General features: G+C 37.3%; 3 protein-coding genes across 3 annotated transcripts in view; 1 reads left to right on the top strand and 2 right to left on the bottom strand.

Moving 5' to 3' along the window:
* LOC309639137 (desmoglein-1-like) overlaps positions 1–24332 on the top strand; it is an 888370-nt gene that overhangs the window by 531876 nt on the left and 332162 nt on the right. The gene's annotated exons all lie outside the window — the stretch shown is intronic.
* LOC309639142 (desmocollin-2-like) overlaps positions 17103–24332 on the bottom strand; it is a 98106-nt gene continuing 90876 nt past the window's right edge. Inside the window, exons 16-17 of the transcript XR_014251496.1 lie at positions 20701–20762; positions 17103–17313 (exon numbers count right to left, since the gene is read on the bottom strand). The gene's annotated coding sequence lies outside the window, so the exon portion shown is untranslated. The remainder of the gene's footprint in view (positions 17314–20700; positions 20763–24332) is intronic.
* DSC3 (desmocollin 3) overlaps positions 17103–24332 on the bottom strand; it is a 40540-nt gene continuing 33310 nt past the window's right edge. Inside the window, 3 exon segments of the mRNA XM_082416013.1 lie at positions 17103–19407; positions 19410–19502; positions 21430–21672. Of these exon segments, the coding sequence (XP_082272139.1) occupies positions 19303–19407; positions 19410–19502; positions 21430–21672 (441 nt within the window). The 3' untranslated portion in view covers positions 17103–19302.

Raw genomic sequence — 24332 nt, 5'->3', positions numbered from 1 at the left:
TCAATTCTTTTGGATAAATACCCAGAAGTGGGATTGTTAGATCATATCATAGTTCTATTTTCAATTTTTGGAGGAACCTCCATACTATTTTCTATAGCAGCTGCACCATTTCCCATTCTTACTAACAGTGTAAAGGGTCCCAATTTCTCCACATCCTAGCTTGTTGTCCTTTGTTTTCTTGATAATAGCCATCCTGACTAGTGTGAGGTGATATTTCGTTGTGGTTTTGACTTGCATTTCCCTGATGATTAATGATGTTGAACATTTTTTCGTATACCTATTGGCCATTTGTATGTATGTCTTCTTTGGAGATATATCTACTTAAGTCCTTAGCCTATTTTTTAATCAGGTTATTAGTTTTCGTTATTGAGTTGTAGGAGTTTTTCAAACATTTTGGAGATTAACCCCTTATCAGATATGTAGTCTGCAAACATTTTCTCCCATTCCGTAGGTTGTCTTTTCACTCTGTTGATATTTTTCTTCGCTGTGAATCTTTGGAATTTTAAATGAAGACTTTGGAAGCTATCAAACTCCCAGCTTGCCAACAGAAAAGTCGTATGCTTTTTTAATGAACATACTAAGAACTCAGTACAACTAAATAAAAGTAAGTAAAAAGTATCTATTGCTTAATAACAAATTATCCTAAAGCTTATGACTTAAAAGAACATATTTAAAGGACTTCCCTGGTGGTGCAGTGGATAAGACTCCACGCTCCCAATGCAGGGGGCCTGGGTTCGATCCCTGGTCAGGGAACTAGAACCCATGTGCCTGCCGCAACTAAGACTTCGCATGCCACAACTAAGGAGCCCGCCTGCTGCAATTAAGACCCGGTGCAACCAAAAAAAAAAAAAAAAAAAAAAAAAAAAAAAAAAAATATATATATATATATATATATATATATATATATATATACTGATGCCCAAGGCACCCTCCCCTCAGTCCAATTCAGTCAGAAAGGGCCTATGCATCAGTATTTTTTTTAACATCTTTATTGGAGTATAATTGCTTTACAATATTGTGTTAGTTTCTGCTGTCACAGAAACACCGAGGCGGTCACAAAGCACTGAGCTGATCTCCCTGTGCTATGCGACTGCTTCCCACTAGCTATCTATTTTACATTTCGTAGTGTATATATGTCCATGCCACTCTCTCACTTCGTCCCAGCTTACCCTTCCCCCTCCACATGTCCTCAAGTCCATTCTCTAGGTCTGTGTCTTTATTCCTGTCCTGTCCCTAGGTTCTTCAGAACCATTTTTTTTTTTTTTAGATTCCATATGTATGTGTTATCATACTAGGCATCAGTATTTAAGAAAAAAAAAAGAACATATTTATTATCTCACAGTTTCTTTAGGTCAGAAATCCAGCACAGCTTAGCTGATTGTTCTGCTTTAGGGCCTCTCACAGGTTGCAGGCATGCTGGCTGGGCTCTAATCATCACAAGGCTCCAGCAGGCCCCCAAGCTCACATGGTTGTAGGAAGGATTCAGTTCCTCATGGGCTGTTGGAATGAGAGCCTTGGTTCCTTTCTAACTGTTGGCCTCAGATCCCTGCTGTACAGGCATCCTCAACATGGAGGCTTGCTTCATCAAAGAATGAGCCAAGAAGGCAATAGAATCTTCAAGCAAGATGAAAGTTGCAGTATTTTGTAATCAAATTACAGACATGACATCTCATCAACTTTGCTGTACTCTTTTGGTTAGAATCAAGTCACTATATCCAGCTCATACTCAAGGAAAGATTTGTTAAGGGTGTGAGTACTAGGATATGGGAATTATTGGGGACCATTCCTGAAGTCTTCCTATCGCAGAGGAGATGAAGCTGCTTGATGAGATTTATGGTCATCCTGAAGACCTGTTTTAACTTCTTATCACACACATTCACACACACACAAAAAGCTTGGAATCTACCATTCTAACTGGAATGACACATCAACCATATCTTTGAGACCTAAGAAAATTCCCTAAGTCTCAATCCAAAGGAATAGTGGGGAAGTGGCTCAGCACTGGATAATGCATTGGATAGTGTGCAACCCATGTGCACTAGTGACATCCACCAATGTGCACATCTCAACAGCCAGTCTCAAAACTTTCAGGGCCACCCAAAGTCTAGCCACTATTTGACTCCAATATTTAATTGCACTGATTAGAGCAACAATAATATCAGGTATTTGGACTAATCATTTAAAAGGTTGACCTGAACATGTTGAATATGAAATAATATAGAGCCACACTGAAGAACAAGTCACCATGGGAGCTGCTTCTACAATGTCTGGCTCCAGGACTAAGCCACCACTGCCATGTTCACGAAATTACCACCATCAGGACAAAGCCACAATCAAGAAGCATCAATTATCAGAAAGCTATCGCAGGAATATGACACCTCCAAAAGACTTCTTTTCAGAAGAAAAGCACAGAAGAAACAGAAGCCAGGCCTCCGATTCTCTTCGACCTTCCAGCATCTGTGCAAGGGCATCTGATGGATGGAACCTAAATTACAGCCAAAACCCAAAATGCAAGTGAGTCTGAAGAATGAAGCTTTTCTCTTTCTAGCTTACTGTACCGGAAGGAACAGTAGGAGGAATAGAGAATAGGTGTTTTGAGTGGTCCTGGGTCAATCAGAGTGACAGCTTTTCAGGCTTTGAATTTGACTCAAAGGAATTCTGGGCACCATCAGATGAAAGACTGCAGCCACATATCCCTCCACCATCATTGTACCAGTTTCTGACCTCCCTTTCCTGGTTGTATTCCAGGAGCAAATGCTGGATCATCAATGTCTATATAGCACATAGTAAGAAAGAGGAGTAAAACATGGGATTGTGATATCACACCAACAGAGATCCATCTCTGCTTGATGTGTGTACAGTATTCCTGCTGTAACAACTATGCTTTGGGTTAAGAGTTTTTAAAATATCACATTTTATTTAAGTTAAACATGATTACAATTGTTATTTTTCTTTCAGTAAAGTTACAAGAAGAAAAGAAAACCCATATGACCTGATGAAGAGTTCACTGATAACATACAAAGGTATAGATCTTGTCTTTTAGCAGCTGAGACACAAATCGAAGAAGCATTCACAATCAATCAGTCAGTGTCACATGATAAGGTCCAGAGTGTGCACACTGATCCCATTTGTTGACTAGATTAATTTCAATTTTCTTTTCTTAATCAGCACTAATGTCTTGCCACTGGATTCTAGATTTTTTTCACACCTTGATTTTATGACAGCTACACTTATTTCTTCCCACTGTGTTTACTGTGGTTCTGCATGTATTGTTATTTTAAGTACTTACCACATCAGCATGTGAGCACAAACTCATGGTTCCAAGTTATCTGGCTGGTCCACCCTATTTTTTAATCATAGCTGGGAATTTTCCTCTCCTTCTCTTACTTTGTTTTTTTTTTTTTGCTTCTCTTGAACATTTCTTTCCCATTGGGCCTCAGTAAAACCCTTTTTAATTTTAGTAGAGTCTACTATGATATAAAATAACCTAAACCCTCAGTTTGAATGCTGTCCCATTGGATGTTTTTGCTTCCAGAGTTCTACTTTTTATTTATTTGTTTGTTTGTTTGTTTTTACTTTCTCTAAACTCTGGCATAGAGTCTATTTTTCTAAACAAGAGTTGCAACTTATCTAATAAATTTCTGACCTTAGTTTTGGGTTTTAGAGTCACAATTTAGGATGTTTGCCCACCATTTCTCTTGCTATCAGCCTATTGTTTTTTTCTGAAGATCTTGGCCACATTCTCAAATGTTGACTTTTATCATCTTGTATGTGTTTATCTTTTTCATCAAATACCCTTCAACTCATCAATATCAGACACCCCACTCATTACCAAGTATCAGAAAAATATCCATGTCCAATTAGGAGTCTATACTCCTTGAAAAGTAGGAATACTTCTTGGACATTCATTTCCTTCTCACTACTCTCACACCTTCATGGAAACGGAAATTCCCACATTACACAAAGTAACTTAAAATATGGTCTTAAAATATTTATAAATATTTATATTTAAAAAATATTTCCATGATTACTCTAATGAAAAGTAATCATGTCTAAATTTGCAATCCATTTCAGGAGAAAATATTTATACTATAGAAATGTTATTGAAATATCAAGATTTTGGGATTTTTTTTTTTCCAGCTAGAACATCTGTATAAAAATTAAACAGACAGCAAGTAAGAATAAGAATAAATGAAATGACTAAGTGCTGCCTTAAATAAGCTTTTCGATATAAACTCATCTTTGATATATTTTAAAAATTGACTAGGGTAATATTTTGTTCAAACACTACCATTGTTTTCATGGGCCAAGGACAGATAGTTTGTAATGTTTGTTACTGATAACTTTTGGATTCTTGGCATGATGTAAATAAAATGCACTTGGATAAAAGATTTATGATGTTGGGAAACAGTGCTAAAATATGACATCCTAATGTGTACACACCTAGATAAATCTATAATGGTTTCTCCTCAAATTGAGTTCAACATAATGTAATATAAAACCAGTTGTCATAAATTCGCCCGTCGAAATGATCTGTGGAATTTTCGTGTAGCACAGCTTCTGACCCCTGCCCCACCCCAAAGAGAGAATACTGAGAAAAGAATATAAATTATTTGTTTTTAAATCCTGAGTATTCCTACTAATAGCCTTCAATTCTGAGATATGCTGGCTGATAATTTGAGTGAGCAGACCTGGAAATTACAAATGAAAAGCCACTGTGAGTAGAAGTTCTTGGGGTTCACCTTGAGACCTCAGCTTAGATAGAAAGATCATACACAGCTCTTCATCTTTCAGGGCACGAAGCTGAGTGGGTGATGAAATTTTGCTACCATAAGAATAGAAAAGATCTCTAACTGTGATAGCTCAGACTGGTAAAATTCGGGGATGGTATGTATTTTGTTATTTATACTTTTCTTTCAATGTTTATATTTTTGAATAATGAGTTTGTATTATTTTATTATAGCAATACTTACTTTTTAAGAAGCCAGAAATATAAAAAGTATAATGGGATAATCAAAGATATTCACAAAATACATGCGCAAGAAGGTTGATCATGATATTACCGGTTATCGACTCATGTGGTCATTACTATCTTGGCATGTTCTTTTTTGTAAATTTTTACTTTACACTGGAGTATAGTTGATTAACAGTGATGTGTTAAGTTACGGGTGTACAGCAAAGTGATTCAGTTATACCCATACAAGTATCCATTCTTTTTCAAATTCTTTTCCCATTTAGGTTATTACAGAATATTAAGCCAAGTTCCCTGTGCTTTACAGTAGGTCCTTGTTCGTTATCTATTTTAAATATAGTTCTTGGCATGTTCTCACAGGCTGTCAAAATCATAAAGCACCTCATCTCTTTAATGTTTACCCTTGCTTCATTACGAAAATAATCCTTTAAAGCTGCTTGGCTGGTCATTCTCTCAAAATGACCCCTTTATTCTCAAAGGTCTTACTTGGACAAATTTTTAGCTGTGAAGCACTTCTTAGCTAATTGAAAAGGTAATTGAAAGTAAAAACCAACTTTGAAGCCTACTTGTGAGGATATCTCATAATTACAACATTAATTGGATTGATTAAATCAACACCATTTTGAAAATTACCTTCACAAAGACAATTCCTATGTCCATATATTACATTTTCTCAGAAGAAAAAGAATCATTACTTGAAAATGAAAAACATAAGAAATCTCAAAAAAAGGATTTTAAACATGAAGGCAATGCTAGTATATATTTTAAATTGTATTTTAAAAAGGAGAAACAGGTATTCCTTCTTCTAAATTGATAGCAAACAATTTTATGACTTGAAATAAAATGTGATACTTGAAGTATATTAAAAAACATTTGAAATATAAAGATATTTACCAACTCTACAGGGAAATCAAACATAGCACCATAAGATATTTTACATCAATATTACTCAAGTCAGAAAAATTTTATAAATAATTTTATATGCAAATGCTATCATTGAGCCTGAATCATTAGTATTTAGTATCTTACTTGTAACACAATGGGGAATAAAGCTCAACTTTTGGGCAGTAAACAATGGATCCTTTGATTTTCTTTCATTCCTTAGCACATCTAGTAAGTGAAATGCCAGAAAGTGGGGAGAAACATGGAAAAAATTGGAATCTTTTGTGTAGTTAAAAACTCTATGGAATCCAACATCAGCAAAAAGGCAGACTAGGAAGGTCCAAACTCTCCTTCCTACATAAAAACATCTACAAAACAACCAGAAACTATCTAAACCAACTTTGCAAGAGTTCTAGACACAAAGGTTTGTGACATAGCAAACATCCAACCACAAAAAAGTCATCTCCAAAATGGTGGCAAAGTTTTGTGGTGTTTTTATCTGCCTTTACCTCCTCCCTGGTACAGTGGCAGGCTTGGTCTTAAGCAGCAAGAATCCAGTTCCCAGTTCCCCTCATATTTGGACCAGAGGGAACAGAACAGACCTTATTTGTAAGTTATTGTGTAAGTGTGTTCTAATCTGGCTGGAGGATATTTGAAGGGCTGACTCACTAGTCTCTGTCTCACATAACTTGGAATGCAGGCAGAGTAAAGTGGCAAACACTCCTCAAAAAAGCTACAAGGGGGCTACAAACTCACAGACACCTCGAGTAAGAGATTATAGGTAGAGACATGCAATAGACCATCTAAGACCTGGAGGAGAATCTGGAGAGAGACTCTTTCAGAAATCAGGACATTCAAAAGCAACTGCTCATATGGGGGATTTTAGAATATCGCACGCATGCCTAGGCAAGATGCAGGTTCAGAAGAGTCATGAGAAGACCTTAAGCTTTCACCTTGCACTGATCCATGAAGGACTGTCTCAACAAAAAGCCAGTCTGCAAAAACTGGAAGAGATAGTTGTTCTTTCTTTTCACTTTTTTTTTTGGTGTATTTTTGTTTGTCAGTGAGATATGATTTTACATCTGCTAAAACAGCTACAATCAAAAAGCATACGATAAAGCACTGGCAAAGATGTGGCGAAATCAGAACCTTCATACACCATTTGTGGTCATGTAAAACGGTACAGCTGCTTTGAAAAACATTTTAACCGTTCCTCAAGAATTTAAACAAAGAATTACCATGTGATCCAGCAATTTCACTCTTAGCTATATAGAAAAGAAATGAAAACATATGTCCACACAAAAATGTGCACATGAATGTTCATAGAAGCGTTATTCATAATAGCTAAAAGGTGTAAACAACCAAAATGTTCATCAATGATGAATAAATAAACAAAATGTGTATAGCCATACAATGGAGTATTTTTCAGCCATAAAATGAATGAAATAATATACATGTTACAATATTGATAAACCTTGAAAATACTATGTTAGTTAAGTGAAAGAAGCCAGTCATAAAAGACCACATACTATATGGTTCTATTGAAATAAAATGTCCAGAATAGGCAAATCTATAGAAACATAGTAAACTAGTGGTTGCATATAGCTGGGGTTACAAGGGGATTATAACTACTGACTATAGGATTTCTTTTGGGGGTGATGAAAATGTCTTTAAATTGATTGTGGCCGTGGTTGCACAACTTTGACTATAATGAAGGTATTCAGTTAATTACACATTAGATGAATTGTATGGTATGTGAATTGCATCTCAATAAAGCTGTTAAAATAAATAAACTAAATGGTTAATTGGCAAATCAATAAATAAGTAAATGTAGTAGAGATATAATGAATAAAACTGGTAGTAGAGATATAATGAATTTTTTTTAACTGGATTGATGCAAATATAGTCAGGAAAGAGGAATAAAGTAACAAAAAACAGATGGTTCTAAAAGAAAACTAATAGCAAGATGGTAGACTGAAATCCAACTATATCAATATTTAAATAAATGAATTAACCCAGTTAAAAGATTTTTCCTTTATTGTAAGACAAGATCAAACTACATGCTGTATGCAAGAAACACACTTTAAATAAAGACACAGATGTGAGGAAAATAAAGGAAAGGGAAAGAAATATACTCTTAGCAAAATACTTAGCAAAAGAAAGCTGGTATAGCTGTATAACTATTAAACAAATTAGAATTTAAGGTTAAAAATGTTACAAGTGATAAAAAGAAACACTTCATAGTGATAAATCAATTAAACCGAAAGATATGAAAATTTATATAAAATTGTCAAAAATTTAAGACAGGCAAATCCACAATCATAATAGGAGGTTTTAACCACCCCTCTCAGTATAGATGTGTGATAGAATGAGCAGACCAAATATGGTAAAAAATACAATATTTGAGTAACCTGATCAGCCAAGTTGACCTAAATGACATATATAAAACTTAACCTGCAGCAACTTCAAAAAACATATTCTTTTAAATTTTGAAAAGCAGGGAAGTAGAATACCCCATTTTTTCGACAATTTCAAATAATGAAATGTTTATTGCATTGATTTGAGAAGTTTTCTATATAATTTTCAGCATTGTAACCACTTAGGAACAAAAAAACAGAGTGGAAATTGAATAAACTTTCTAAAAGAAACAAATCGAGGTGTAAATTTAAGCTCTTCCAGCCCCATGCTCCCTCACATCTCTATGGCTCTGTGCCAGATTCCTGAATCTCTGACCTTGGGTTACTTGATCTATAAAATAAATATAATAACGTGTCAGAATAAAATTCTAAGCCATCCAACATGTACTCAGTAATGTTTTCTTTCTTCCTTTCCTCTTCCCAATCATCCTAAACAACACAGGCTCCAGTTATAATCTTAGACTGTATCTAGATAGAATAGCTACAGAAGGAAATGTGATATGTTTACTATACAGATGTAAGATGTTACATATCAAAAATTATAACATAGATGAAAGAAATGTATCCCTCAATAAATCATTATAGTTTCTGTCACTGGAGCTTCAGTATGAACATAGAGGTCTAAGTCAGTGGTTTTCTACCTTTCCTCTGGAAATTCATAATAAAAAACATTAAAAACAAAGCAAAATAATCATGAACCCCTGAAGCTCCATTTTTCAGTGAAACCAGGAGATGGCCTGTTGTGACAGACCCCAAGGTGACCCCCAATGATTTCCCACTTGCCAGTGTCCACATCTTTGTGTCATCTCTCCTTTTGAATGCAAGTTGGACTTGTGATTTGCTTCTGACCAACAGAATATGGCAAAGGTGATAGGATGTGACTCCCATGATTAGGTTACATTATGAGGCTCCAGCTCAGCGGACTGGAGGGAGAGACAAGTAATCAGCTGGGTTGAAGAAGCCCACGTGGCAATGAACTGGGGTGGTCCAGATCTGACTCTAGATCTGGAATACCAAATAACCACACAAATGCTGACATTTACTGAATGCCACTCAGTGCCAGGCAAAGCTCTAAGTATTTTACACACACTGGCTCAGTTCATCCTTAGAGCAATCCAGTGAGGTAGGCATATTTCATCTCTCTCCCCTGATTAAAAACCACCAATGGATTCTCACTTCATTCAGAGTAAAACCTCCCACAAGAAATTTACAAAAGTTCTATGTCACTTCCAAAAGAATACTTTGTAAGATTCCTCTGAAAAATTTCTAGGGCTTCCCTGGTGGCGCAGTGGTTGAGAGTCTGCCTGCCAATGCAGGGGACACGGGTTCGAGCCCTGGTCTGGGAGGATCCCGCATGCCGCGGAGCGACTGGGCCCGTGAGCCACAACTGCTCAGCCTGAGCGTCTGGAGCCTCTGCTCCGCAGCAGGAGAGGCCGCGATAGTGAGAGGCCTGCGCGCCGCGATGGAGAGTGGCCCCCACTCGCTGCAACTGGAGAGGGCCCTCGCACAGAAACGGGGACCCAACACAGCCAAAAATAAACATAATAAATAAATAATAAATAAAAAATTTAAGATGCAGACCTACTAGAGAATGGACTTGAGGATACGGGGAGGGGGAAGGATAAGCTGGGACAAAGTGAGAGAGTGGCATGGACATATATACACTACCAAATGTAAAACAGATAGCTAGTGGGAAGGAGCCGCGTAGCACAGGGAGATCAGCTCGGTGCTTTGTGACCACCTAGAGGGGAGAAAAAAAAAAAAAAAAAAGATATATAGACTTATACATGTGTCTATAGATCTAGGTATAGTATAAACATAGGTATAGATGATATACACACCATGGACTTTTATTCAGCCATGAGAATGAAGGAAATTCTGCCTTTTGGGACAACATGGATGGACCTTCAGAGCATTATGCTAAATGAAGTAAATAAGACAGAGAAAGACAAAACAAAAAAAGAAGATCTTTGCTTTAATCTGCTTAATCGTCAAGGAAATGGTTCTGTATGTTTGTTTATTTGATAGGCTCCTTGAAACATACACCTTTATGTCCTTTACCTTTCTTACCAGCATGAAAAATTATAGGACTGTTGGTGTAGAGATAAATAGAAAACCTAAACTGTGGAATACATGACATCAGATTAGTAAAGACACGCAGGCTCTGTTTAAGAGGGATGTTTTTCAAGCCTTGTAGGAAAAATGGATTGACTTGGGGTGGAGACAAACCATTCAAAGGCGACGTAAGTTGGCTGGAAGGCAAACATCAGATCTGAAATCAGACCAGGCTCATGGCTGTAGCGACATGTTCGAAGACAAGCTGGATTCCCATTGTTGGAGGAGAAACAAGATGCCAAGCGCTGACATTGGCAGCTTGGTTCCCCCCAAAACACTTGCCGGTTCACGCCTATTTATGTATTCCTTGTGACAGTCCAAAGTCACTCACGTGGGCGCCTCCATCGTGACATGTGAAGGAGGGGATCTGGTAAGTAGTAAAGTTAGGCGGCAACTCAAGTCTAAGTCGGGGAGGCAGTAAATAGAAGACAACAGGAAGAAAAAGGAGAAATACGAGGAGGCGGAAGAGGGGGAGATGGGAAGGAGAAGAAGAAATGCGGAAGAGGAAGAAGCGGAGAAGACAAGAAAATTTTAAACGAGAGAAGGCGGCGAAGAAGGAAGAGAGAAAGAGGAAGAAGAAAACCCTTTCTATGTACTAACTCATCTCACCTGGGGAGTAGGAACTACTGTTATAATTCATGTCTCTCCTCTGCCGAAGACCTGCCAGTGGACGCTTACCTTATCCAGAGTAAGACCCCAAACCATTATGATAGCCACAGAGCCCTACAGGATTTTCCCACGGTGACACCCCTTCCCCGGCCCTCCCACTCTTCTTCCCTCTTCCACTCAAGTTCAGCGACACCAGCTTCGTGGAACACGCCAAGCAAAATCTTACCTCAGAGCATTTGGGTTAGCTATTGCCTTTCCCCAGAACGTTCTCTGCCCTCCCCAGCCCTGCAACAGGGCTTCCTCATTCACTTCCTTCAGGTTTTTGCTCAAAAGTCACCTAAAGACTGTTATAATTATAACCACTGTTTAAGAAAATAAAAATCTCCCATATGTCTGTGCCCTTTTTCTGCTTTATTTTTTTCTTTACATCATTCATTGCTCCATGACATGTATTTGTACATTTGTTCGTTATCTGTCTCCCCTCCCTTCTTGGGATTTGTCATGAGCACAGACTGGCTGCTTTATTCCCTGCTGTATCTTTAGCACCTAGAACTGTGCTTGGCATGTGGTAGTTGACCAAGAAATAATTGTCAGTGATTTACTGACTGACAAGGAAGGAAGGAAGGAAGGAAGGAAGGAAGGTAGGGAGGAAGGAAGGGAGGGAGGGAGGGAGGAAGGAAGGAAGGAAAGGAGGGAGGGAGGGGGGAGGGAAGGGACTTGCTTTAGACAATAAACAGAAGCACAGTGAAATTAAATAGTTTGTCCAGGTTACTTGGCAAGTTAAATAATTTTACTGTAATGAGCCAAACAACCTTTGTAGATATTTAGAACATAAATTGCGTTCAAATTTAAAGCTGATGTTTTCTTTGTGTATACATGTGTGTTTTTGTTTTATTTTCTTGTGCTTCTCTTTGGATCATTGTTCTAATGTGTTATCCTCATCTATCAAGATAATAATCTTATTCTATCATTACACATTCGGTATGAGTGTTGGTGTGTAGACTGGAGATGGGAAATTAGTCTAATTGGCTGCCTGAAATAATAATTTGCTCAATTAAATTACCTACAAATCTGGTCAGAAAATAGGAGCTTACAACTTTTTCAAGGATTAGCAAAATAGTTTAAAAAAATTAGGGGGCATCCTGGATCTGAAGATCTCAGGAAGAGAAACCCTTCCCTCTGATCCCCAATTGCTTGAAGTAGCATAAACTCTGAAACTGGGACACAATCCATGAATAGAAGAGTGAAGGAGAACCCTAATTTTAGTCTGATAAAATGTCCATTTTTGTTTTATTATGGCCAACCAGCTAAATAGGGTGTGAGGGACTGTCAAGATAAAGACAAATTAAGTTATGAAAAAATATTGACATGTTTTCTACATCTGGAATTGTGATCATGGATATTATCTGTGTTCTAGGTTTACACACATACAGCATAGAATTCCTTCTAAATCATACATGATCTTTCCAAATCAAGAGGGTGAGGTGAATAAGGCTTCCTTTTGAAGAACACAGTGTTTTGAGAATTGGACTGAGGAAAGTATTTATATTTAATTCTGAGGACCATTGCCAGAGTGGACCAGGTACATCCAGTATCACCAAGTTAGAATCACAGAACAACATGTGACTAAACCAATGTGATTCTAATAAAATTCACATCACTTTTTTCCTCTCTGCTTTGCTTTTGTTCCTTCTATGCCTAATATGTTTAAGCTGTTTTCTTGCATTCCCCCAAATAAACTTCTATTATCCTCTATCTGCTTTAACTTGACTATGATGATTCATATTAAGAAAAAAAACACAGAAATTTCAATGTAGCAGGAATCTTTGTGAAGTTGCACTTTTGCTTGGAACTCATCACATCATGTCAGAGAAACTTGCATAGTCTATGAGTCAGAACGCCAGTGTCTCAGCTGTCACCAGTAATACAATTCACCACCACAGACAATTTGTCTCTATACAGGAAGTGAATCTAATAAGGTAACATGGAAATCTATCCTTTAATTTAAAAAATGTATAAACACATATCACACAGCTTGTATTTACCTTACGTAGTTTGAAAAAAAACAATAAAATTAATTTAATAAATACGTGGGAACTTGGTAACAAATATTCAGGTTTCTTCTAGAATATTATATCTATTAGCTTGCCCCTAAGTAAAATACTAGCTTATAATATCCCAAGTGTGTATTTTCCCCACTATTGTTGTGCTGTCCACAGGAGATAGAACAATTACAGAAGACAAAGGTTGCAGGTGTTTCTGCCAACGTTTTAGCTTGTTTCAAATTGCCTTCTGAAGATCCTTCTGCTTTTGAAGTTACATGTGACAACAACAGCGTGCTTCTCTGGCACTGCCCACATGTTTGTGCATCCCCAGGTGTCTTCAGGCTGTGCTCAAACACAGCAGATGTCTGAGTGACTGAAGGGTGTCTGAAAAGGAGCCACGGACACTGGGAACCAGAGGCAAAGGCAGAACACCAAGCCTCTCCTAGCCTGAAGACTCATGGAAATTACCTCGCCCGAGGACACCTGAAACCAATTTTTCCTGAAGGGAAGTATGTTGGGGTTTTTTCCCAACGTGGTGAGAAACACATGACTTGAGATGTACCGTCAACAAACGTTTAGGTGTACAGTGTAGTATGGTTAACTGTGAACACAGTGTACGGCCCATCTCTAGAACTTTCATCTTGCATGACTGAAACCCCACACCCATTGAACAGCAACTGCCCATTTCCCGCTCTGCCCCCAGCCCCTGGCAACCACCATTCTACCTTCTGTTCCTATAATTGTGGCCACTTTCCATACCTCATATAAGCATAATCGTGCAGTACTTGTCCTGCTGTGACTGGCTTATTTCACTTAGCATAACGTTCTCAAGGTTCGTCCATGTTGTATCATGTGGCATGGTCTCCTTCTTTTTAATGGCTGAATGGTGTAGCTGCTGTGAAAAATATATGGAGGTTCCTCAAAAAATTAAAAATGGAATTACGGTATGATCCAAAAGAACTGAAATCATGATCTTGAAGAGAAACCTAAACTCTCATGCTCATTGCAGCTCCATTCACAATAGCCGCAAGGTGGAAACACCTAAATGTCCATGGATAGATGAATGGATAAGAAAATGTGCTGTATACATACTTCCCTGTCTTTCAACAATCACCAGTTGCTTGTTTGAATAGTAGGAAAGAATCTCTGTTCACTTCTCCAGAAGTTCCAGAAATACATCTCCTTTCATTTTTCTAATATTCAATTTCTTTTTTGGGTCATTATTGAGTCAAGGTGGCAGAAAACAAACCTCAGTCATTTGGGATTTTATCTTCAGCTCTCTTTTCTGGGGTTAAGTCTCACTCACTCCGATGGAGTACCAAGTGGCAAGTGGCACTGAGTAGGGAGAGAGTCTGGTGGTTGGTCTTCGACTCACACAAGTGGTCATTAAGGCAGCTCTTAGTCTGATCAGGGTTACCTGGATGGCTTAGACCTTGAATCTCTAGGTGTTAATTCTCTGGCACACGTACACAGAATCTAATAAAAACAGAAGGACTTAGTTGCTTAAATGGGTTGGGGGCTGGGGAATAAAAACAACCTATCAGAAAGAAAAACATGCTATAGAATTGTTTTGTGTATTATGAGCACAAATTCTGGGGGGGGAAAAAGTGTCTCTTCCCCCTCCTCCTTTTCTCCTATATAACCATAACCTTTTCTCCAAAAAGAGATCAGATATTGTTTTGTATTATATTCAACTACATAATTTTACTTCCTATATACATAACATTCATAAATCTTTTACTATGTACAGGCAATGTTCTACATGCTTTAAATATATGAATTCATTTAATCATCCCCACAACTCTGTAAAGTTGGTATTGCTTTTTTGATTTTAAAGATAAGAAAACTAAGACTTAGAAGATAAGTAGCCTTTCTAAAGTTACACACTTAATAAGTGGCAGAGCCAGGATTCAAATTCAAACAATGACTCTAGATTCCATGCTTCTCAGCCACTATGACCCAAAATCTAACCAAACCAATTCTGCTGGACACGTGGAACCAAGAATGGAATATTGCTTGATTTTTTTTTTTTAACTCATAATGTTTATCCTTGACTACATTGCTCCTCTAAGTAAGAATCCTGTATCACTGTATTAATTCTGGAACATTCTGCAGTTACAACCTTACAATACTTCTTCACCAGTCAAAATCAGCTGATAGTTAGACAGATGTATAGACAGACAGTTAGCAGACAGTTAATATTTGTAAAGCTGTGCCGCAAATGGTGACCTCCTCCCAAATAGTATAATGATGTTGACAATTTGGTAATGACCCCTTCTCTAAAGTATTTCCTTATAAATACAATGAAACTATTACTAAGGATCTGTTTCCATTCCAGTCTTAAGCACAATTTTGCAGCATGACCACCTTGGAATAATTTAATCTCTAAAAATAGCAAAGACAAGAAATCAAGTTAACATTGTTTTATTATATCCCAGATCTGTAAATATTGCTTTACACATTAAATTTTTGCTTATTTTAACCTGCCATGTTTCTCTAAAAGCAAAGTAACTTCTCTGAACAGCAAAATTAAAGCTCTGTTAAAAACGTTGCAAAATCTCACTGTATTTTAGACAGATAGCTGCTTCCTTACAAAAATAAGAAAAAAATAATCTGTACATTTACATAAAAATTCAAGAACATTCACTGGAAGAAAAAGCTTCAAAAAGATATTTTCTTTCACACTAAAATAGCATAATTTTCACCTTACACATGTAAGGAAAGAAGAATACTATATGTTAAAAATGTTTACATTAAAAATAAGAAGCCCTTAAAAGGAAAATTACTCTTTAAAAGGTCTAAGTCTAAAAAGCTAGATTTCAGGAGCAAATTAGAAAACAGAAAATGGAGCATCAAATAGAAAATTCAGACACCTGTTTCATTGAAGACCTCTATCTCAGTGACCAGAGGGCTACATTAGGAATCCAGCATTCCCCACGAATGCCGTGTTTGGCCTGCACAACCAGTTCAGGCCTGTCCTGAAAACGCTTTCAGACTCAGCAAGGAGTCAGCTCTCTTCTTGATTCCATACTCCGAATAAGCTGAGGCAGAGAAAGGGTTGGTGACACTTCACCAAAATCAAATGGCAGCTGCCGGGCTTCCCTGGTGGCGCAGTGGTTGAGAATCCGCCTGCCAATGCAGGGGACACGGGTTCGAGCCCTGGTCTGGGAAGATCCCATATGCCGCGGAGCAACTGGGCCTGTGAGCCACAATTACTGAGTCTGCGCGTCTGGAGCCTGTGCTCCACAACAAGAGAGGCCGCGATAGTGAGAGGCCCGCGCACCGCGATGAAGGTGGCCCCTGCTTGCCGCAACTGGAAAAAGTCCTCGCACAGAAACGAAGATCCAACAAGCCAAATAAATAAATAAATAAATATTAAAAAAAAAAAAAAAAAAAAAAAAATGGCAGCTGCCACTGGCCTGAGGAAAAAGGAGAAGGAAGGGCCTGGCCTAGGACAAATTAAGAAGCAAACAATGTTGCTTCAGCGTTTACCACTCATGTCCCTTTTGTGACCTCTCTCTTTGCCCTTGAAGGCCTGGGTTTTCATGTTCCTCTCTGACTGTGCAAATACCCCACTTGGGCTTGCCCTCTCCTGGAGTTCTCTGTGTCCCCACCTGGCCACGTGATCTTTTTGTTTCATGGATTCAAACTTCTTAGTTCTTCTATTATTTAAAAAATCCTCGTAAGAAAGCAAACCTGTAAAAAGTAATTTATACTGAAGGGTGATTGACAGCCCAGAGTATTTGCCAGCTAAGTGTTATTGACAAGGTTGGGAGAGAGATTAAAGAAAGGGGGCCTGATGGGAGGGCTGATTTCCTTGAATCACATCTATGTCTCTTTAAAACAGGGCAGTGATTAGGGAAATGACATTTTATAGTTTCCAGGCTTTGATTAGAACACAGCGTAAAGGTGACAGATTTGAGGTCTTAGGACAGTCATGCCCCACTTTCATAAGATTTACCCCCCCACAGCCCCCTTTAGCCTTTAAAATCTGACCCAGAGAACATGGTTATTTGGCTCTAAATTTTTTTAAATGTCGATTGGTAGGAGAGACAATGAAAATGGTTGTAGAAGATTTATTTTTACCAGAATTAAGTTAAAAGAAGTTTTTAGCGTTAGCTCCAAGAAAAACATTTCATCTCTGGAAACCTGTCACTGGAAGCCAGGGAGCCCTAGCTGTGATAGCCAGTCACCAGTTTGCTCCCAGTTTGTAGATGCAGAAGGAGACTGCAAAGCAAATCTACTGTTCCACCTGATTCCTCTTTCCTTTCCACTGAAACCAGAAAAGTTTAATTAACTGTATACAATTTTAAACAAATTACATAAATGTACATGAACCATTTCCTGATATGCTTAGTTATCATGCAGCACCTAAGAACCAAACATAAGTTCTCTATTTTTTAAATCCCGGATTTCTATTATAGAACACACCACACCTCCGCCTCATTTAAAATTAAATGTTTTTCACTTTGTTTTAAATGTTGTTTTTCACTTTGTTTTCCACTTTGTTTTAAATGTTGCATTGATTAATGATTTAACCATTAATGATTAGTGGTAATATATTTAACCATTAATGATTAATGGTTATATAGTTAACCATTAATCAATAAACATTAATATGTATGTATGTGTATATATATACATATATCCAGTTCAAACTGTATTCCTATCGACATTGTCACTTCATGCACTAGCTCAACAAATTCTGCCTCCAAAGTAAAATAAAGAATTTTTTTTTTTGCAGGCGTCGGGTATGGGGAGCAGGTCCCAATTCTTCATAGTTGCAAAATTTTAAAATTAATTTAGTCTTAATTATTTTTCTTTCAAACTTTTCTTCAACTAGTGGTACCTATTATTTGTTGTCTATTTTTTAAACTATCATTTGAAGTGAGTATATAATAATGTGCTCTTAGGTTTATCATAAGATTAAATGTTAATTATTTTAAGTTTAAACGTCATTGCTTTGGGGAATTTTGCAAGGCCTTCCAGAGGCTGTAGCATGTGAACAAATTTGAGAAGCACAAAATTTAAGCAACACCTTGGAAGATATTAAATTGCACCTAAGGTTTAAGTTTCCCTATATTCATTTGATTCATTCTAGCATTGTGTAATGTTACCTGCTTTAATAAGGAATAATGTATTTTATTTGAAAATGGTAGTGAATGGAAATGAATGTTAATGCTCGTTGCTACCATAACTACAATGGGAGCCTGTTTCTTCAGACTGATGCAATGGCGTAACTACAGTCCACCTAAGGATAAGATATTCTAATTGCAAATGACTACTGTCTAGAGAAAATAAAAAGCCATATATGCTAAACTTGCAAATGAAAATATGAAAGTATAATTCTCAAGAGAAGAAAAGCAACTTTTTCTCAGCATAATTCTCATTACTGGCAAGTTATCAAAGGTAGTTCTGAATCTCAGGAAAAAGACTTGTGATTACAATCTCAACAGAAGATCTTTACATTAAAATACTGGCAATAACTCTGTACGGTGAATATAGTTTTCTTTCTCGAGATTAAGGAAACTTAGATATATTCCTCATAACAATACTTTTGTAAACCATATAACACACTTTCAAAAGTATAAAAACAACAGTTTTTTTTTTTTTAGTCTACACTTTTCTGGTCTAGTTTTCACATTGTGGCTCTGTGTTTTTGAGACCTTATTAGGGCAATCTAGTAGCTAGAACTGCTCTTCATGATCTAATTGCTACCCAGAAGAAAAACAAAACTCTAGTAGCCTTCAGAGAAAACGACCAGGTGCTACTGATTTTTTAGAGCTAAAAAAATCCAACATAATTTACCATAATGATTAATATTCTACTTTTATCTAAATCTGGAATAAGAATGGAATTTCTAGCCCAGAGAGCTGTTCTACTATAGTCAATCAAATACAGCTTCTATTGTTGGACTAATATTTAGCCAATGTATTTATTGGAAAAATATATGCAAAGAAGAGGAGGTACTTTATAGACCTTAATTCCAGTACTATAGCATGAGATTTGCTGGTTGTCTATTTACTCAGCAGTAAAAGAGGCAAAATCTGTTTTAACATTTTAAACTTCCTGAAAAGATAAGTAACAAACTGTTTTAAAGTACAAATTGGTAGGTAGCATAATTCAAAAATTTTAGAAAAATTCATATATATTCATATTCATATATATCTAGATATCTAGATATAAATTAAAATTTACAATATCCCTTTCAGAAACCTCCAGAATGTCTGACAAAGATATGTCTAATTGTAGCACTGTAACATTATTTCTTTGTGCATGTTTCTGCTAAGGCAGTAAATTTGGCTTCCAAATTATTTAAAAAGTCAAGGCCATCTTCTTCCTGTTTTTCACTGCAGCAACCTACAGAGAACCAGCTGGAGACCCTCTTCCTTCATAGTTATACGTAAGAACATAATCTTGAGATGGCATGTGGTCTTCATCCTGATTACATAGATGCAATTTCTGTAAAATTAAAAAAAAGGGATTGTATTATTGTTTTAAACACACTGAAAGATAAACATAAAATTTGTTTTTTATTTACCTTTTATGTTTAATTTTTAACCAGTGTGTCCTCTAATGGATTCCTAAATACAAAAAAATGCACATGGTTGGTCTATATCACAGCCATACCACAAAATCAGTATATTTTACATTTCTAGTAATCCATACAAATCCAAAATTATGTATACACATTATATTTAAGTACATTTAAATTATTATTAAATTCTTATCCCTAAATTTTATATCTAGAGGTCAGGCTAGTCCACAAAATGGTGACAATATGCATAGCGGTTAGGAATTTGAGCTTGGATAGTCAAGCAGTCCTGATTTGGAGTCATAGCTTGGCTTTACCAACTAGCTACATGACTTTGAGCAAGTAATAATACTGAACATCTTTAAGTCTCAGTTTCCTCATTTCTCAAATAGGAGTACAGACAATTCACAGGCTCATTATTAAATGATGAAATAATAATGCATGAAAAATACCCTTATTATGTACAGCACGTAGTACATGTTCAATAAACTAAAATCGCTATTATCTGCAGATATAATGTCGGTAAGATTACCACATTGTCTTCAGAATCAAGCTTCCGAGAGAGCCAAAACATGGCAAAATAAAAAGATGCACCAAAAAGTTTCAGTGAAATTTAAAATAATCAAGATAACTGACACTGCAAAAACCTGGCCAGAATAGAGGCCAAGCATTCAGTCACATTTTACCCTCGCTGTTTGTCACTGGCCTGTCTGCCAACTTGTCAAACTCGTGCACCTCTCCCCTTTCTCACCTGTGTACCCATCCCCTCTCAAACCCAGCACTTATTACCTTGGCTTACATTAGCAAGTGTCTCTCTTCATGACCATTTTAGCTTCACATCCCATTACCTGACATGCACATTGGAGAACACCCCTAAGAGTGTTTCTTCAGCTTCCCTCCTCCTCAGCCTGATCTTACATGGCTACTGACTGTCTAGAAACAGAAAAGGGATTAACACTTGAATTTGATGAAAAAAATAAATATGCTATGGACCTATGATAACCTACAGCCATGTCACAGAATGTTGCCCATCTGCAGTCCATCAAAGGCCTTAGGGTTTCTGGACCAGTGTTTGTATTACAACAGCACTGGTACTCTCTGCTAAAAGAAGTGAAAACTTAGTACCAGAAAGAATACTTAATTCAGTGGTCCTCTACTCAGGCTGCACATTTGAATCACCCGAGGAGCTTAAAAAAAAAAAAAAAAAAAAAAAAAAAGCCAAACCAATTAAAATCAGAATCTTTCAAGGTGAAGCACAGGCATTAGTATTTTTTAAAAGCTTCCCAGGGAATTTTGATGTGCTGCCAGGAAAGAAAATCCCTTATTGAACCCCCCTATCTTTCACATCCTTGCTTTCCTCTGAATTAGAAAACACTTTATATATGCATGATGCTTTTTACATGAAAAAATAGTTCATATGAACCATATTATTTAATATTCACTCCAGAATTCTGTACAGATGCTTTGTTTTCACAGAGAGATGCAGATTTGATTTGGGGATTTTTGTGATTGTGGAGAATGAGATTTTTTCCCTATTCTTCTATATTAAAAGAGTTCATGAGATAAACACACACCTAAAAATGAAATGTAACTTTAGTGAGGGATAGTAGAATCCTCCAATTTTCATGAGATTTTAGAAATTAAGAGAAATGTGACAGATGAAATAAAAACTTTTATATCAAATACTGTAACAAAATCGAAGAGCAGGGGCAAAAATAATCAGAGAGTGAAAGAGAAAGGATACATTGGAGAATCTGAAAAAGAAGTTTCTGAAAATATATGTTAATCTCAATTTCCTAATGTCCTCCACTTGGACATTTAAATTGCAGGGTCAAAACACTCAAGGAAACTCACTTCACCAAGGCGAGGCTGAGTGAAACTGTACCATTCCGAGTGGTCCATCTCCATGGTGCCTCCTCTGCAGGAACCCAGGGTGTGATGATGCCCGGCCCCCTGGCACAATTCCAAGGTCTGGTTTCCTCCTTTTACCATTTCAATGGTTTCCTGCCTGCCATTTTTGACTTCTGATCCCATAGTACCACAAAAGCCTTGGCTAGAGTTGTTGACTGTATCGGTCGTAAACCCACTGGCAGAACACTGAAATAAAATAAAATAAGACAGTTCACATAGGGAGGAAATGGATTCCAAGTAAAGTCACAAGAAGGCAAAGGAGACAGCTCGTTTACTCAACCTTTTATTCATTCATTCATTCAACAGACATTTATCATTTTCCAATTAGGTGCAAAGATAGAGACATGGTCCCTCAGTGGCTCCAAGAAGCTCTTACTCCAATGAGGCAGAAAAACAGACAATTACTTTAAGAATGTGATAACGCTGATGTACAGGTGAACACAGAATGCTATAGGGACACAGAGGAAGAGCATGAAAATTCAAACTCGGAGAAAGTAAGTGGAGCAAACTGGGAAAACTCTGAGCTGAGGGATTCCTACTGAGAAATAGGAGGAAGAACGCATTATCTGTAAGAGGGTCTAGAGGCAAAGGCAAAGGCAAATGGAGTTCCTTGGGGGTTCCCAACTTCAGCCTGTCAAGAATGCCTACAACAGAAAGTTCAAAGAGAGAGAGAAGAAGCTAGAGAGGTTATAAAAGGCCAGAGGACATAAAGATCTATATGCCATGCTAAAATTTTTAGACTATCTTGAAGATTATGGGGACTAAAAGAATGGCTTTAATAACAGGCAAGGGACATATTTTTAAAAAATCATTTTAGGCAATAATGTGAAAGACAAATAAGAAGGAGAGGGCTTCCCTGGTGGCGCAGTGGTTGAGAGTCTGCCTGCCAATGCAGGGGACACGGGTTCGAGCCCTGGTCTGGGAAGATACCACATGCCGCGGAGCAACTGGGCCCGTGAGCCACAACTACTGAGCCTGTGCGTCTGGAGCCTGTGCTCTGCAACAAGAGAGGCCGCGATAGTGAGAGGCCCGCGCACCGCGATGAAGAGTGGCCCCCGCTTGCTGCAACTATAGAAAGCCCTCGCACAGAAGCGAAGACCCAACACAGCCAAAAATAAATAAATAAATAAATTAAATAAATTAAAAAAAAAAAAATAAGAAGGAGACAAGTTTAGAGTCATGGATATCAGAGAGGTCACTGAAACATTATAGGTGAAAAACGATAAGGATCTAAGCCAAAGTCGAAGCAGGGATGATTAAAAGAAGAGGATGGACTTCATAGAGTGCTTACTGGTGGTTAGATGGATGAGGCAGCAAAGGGAAGGGTCAGGAATTATTCCTATGTGTCCTGCTTGTGCAACTGGATAGATGGTATGATTCACTGAAACAGGGATGAAGGATGCACTTGCGGGTGAGAGGAGGGTAAGCAATTCAATTTTGGACGTGGTAAACAAGAAACCTGTGGATTTCCAAAATGAGTATATGAATATGTGGTCTGGAGCTCAGGTGAGAGATCTGAGCTGGAGTATAATTCTGGGAGTCACTTCCATGTAGCGGGGAGTTGAAGCCATGGGAATAAATGATATCACCCAGAGAAAATTGCAGACCAAAAGAAAAAAAGGCTAAGAATAGAACGACAAAAAACATCATGTTTTAAAGGGTGGAGAAAGGAATTAGAGCTGTGACAGAATTGATCTGGAATAGCCACTGAGATAATACGGAACCAAAGAGGCATGACTCTCTAGCCAAGAGAGGATTACGGTAAGGAGATCAATGGTGTAGAAAAAATCCAAGTAGGGTAAGAACTGGTTCAAATAAAGTAAGCACCCATGAGAGTCAAGCCAAAAAGTGGCCAGTGGTGATCTGTGTCAAAAGAATTTCCACGGAGTGCGGAATGAACAGGAAGTAATGTCATAGAGAAATCGAGTAAAAAATATTTCTCTCAAAAAATTCAGTTTCAAAGAAAAAGAAATATGGAGGGATCTAGGGGAGGACAAAGAGTCAAGGGAATATTTTAAAATGGAAAAAACTTGATTAAACATTAACTTAATGCTGGAACTGCACACCAACCCTCCAGGCCACAGGTGAGATGTTTAGTTATAGCAATAACCTCTGCATGTCAGTTCGAATTCTAAACCATCACTTTCACGACAAGACCCCCACTATAATCAGGTGCCATTGTGTCATCTTCTTACCAATTTATTTTTTCTATCTAATATGCAGAGTCTCTATCAAAACAAAGATTTTCAAGTTCAGATAATTTACTGAATCTGAAATATATCTATAAAAGTCAAACATATTATTTTACTGCCTTTGAAAAAAATACCAGAAAAGAGAACTGAAAAGTAGCCATTTGGTGGCACTGCTACCCTACATTTTTTGCTTAGGTTGCTGCTACAGTAAAATTCTATCACACACACACACACACACACACACACACACACACACACACAAATCCTGTTTATCAAATTTCCCTGATGGGTATAATTTTGTAATTATAAATACATATTGAGATCGTATTTCTAAGCTAATAAAGGGAGAAATGAAAATAAACTAAAATCAAAGCTGAATCCACAGTACTGTTTCACATTCTCTCTAATCTCTGTTCCTTCACCCAAGTTTATTCTCATAGGGCATCAACAACTCCTTCTCCATGTCAGTGATTTTCAAATTTACTTTTCCAGTCCTGATTTTTCACACAACTCCTAACCCCATCTGAATGCCTTTGACTTAAACTCAGATTCAAAACTAAAGTTACCACCTTTACTCATTGTATTAAAATGAGTTTACACATTCACTGTGAAATTTTGTTGCATTTTGTAAAAATATGCCTAAAATTATATACT

Source organism: Balaenoptera physalus (genome assembly GCF_965194825.1).
Source record: "Balaenoptera physalus genome assembly, chromosome: 12".
Lineage (NCBI taxonomy): Eukaryota > Metazoa > Chordata > Mammalia > Artiodactyla > Balaenopteridae > Balaenoptera > Balaenoptera physalus.
This window is presented reverse-complemented; position numbering and strand designations above follow the sequence as displayed.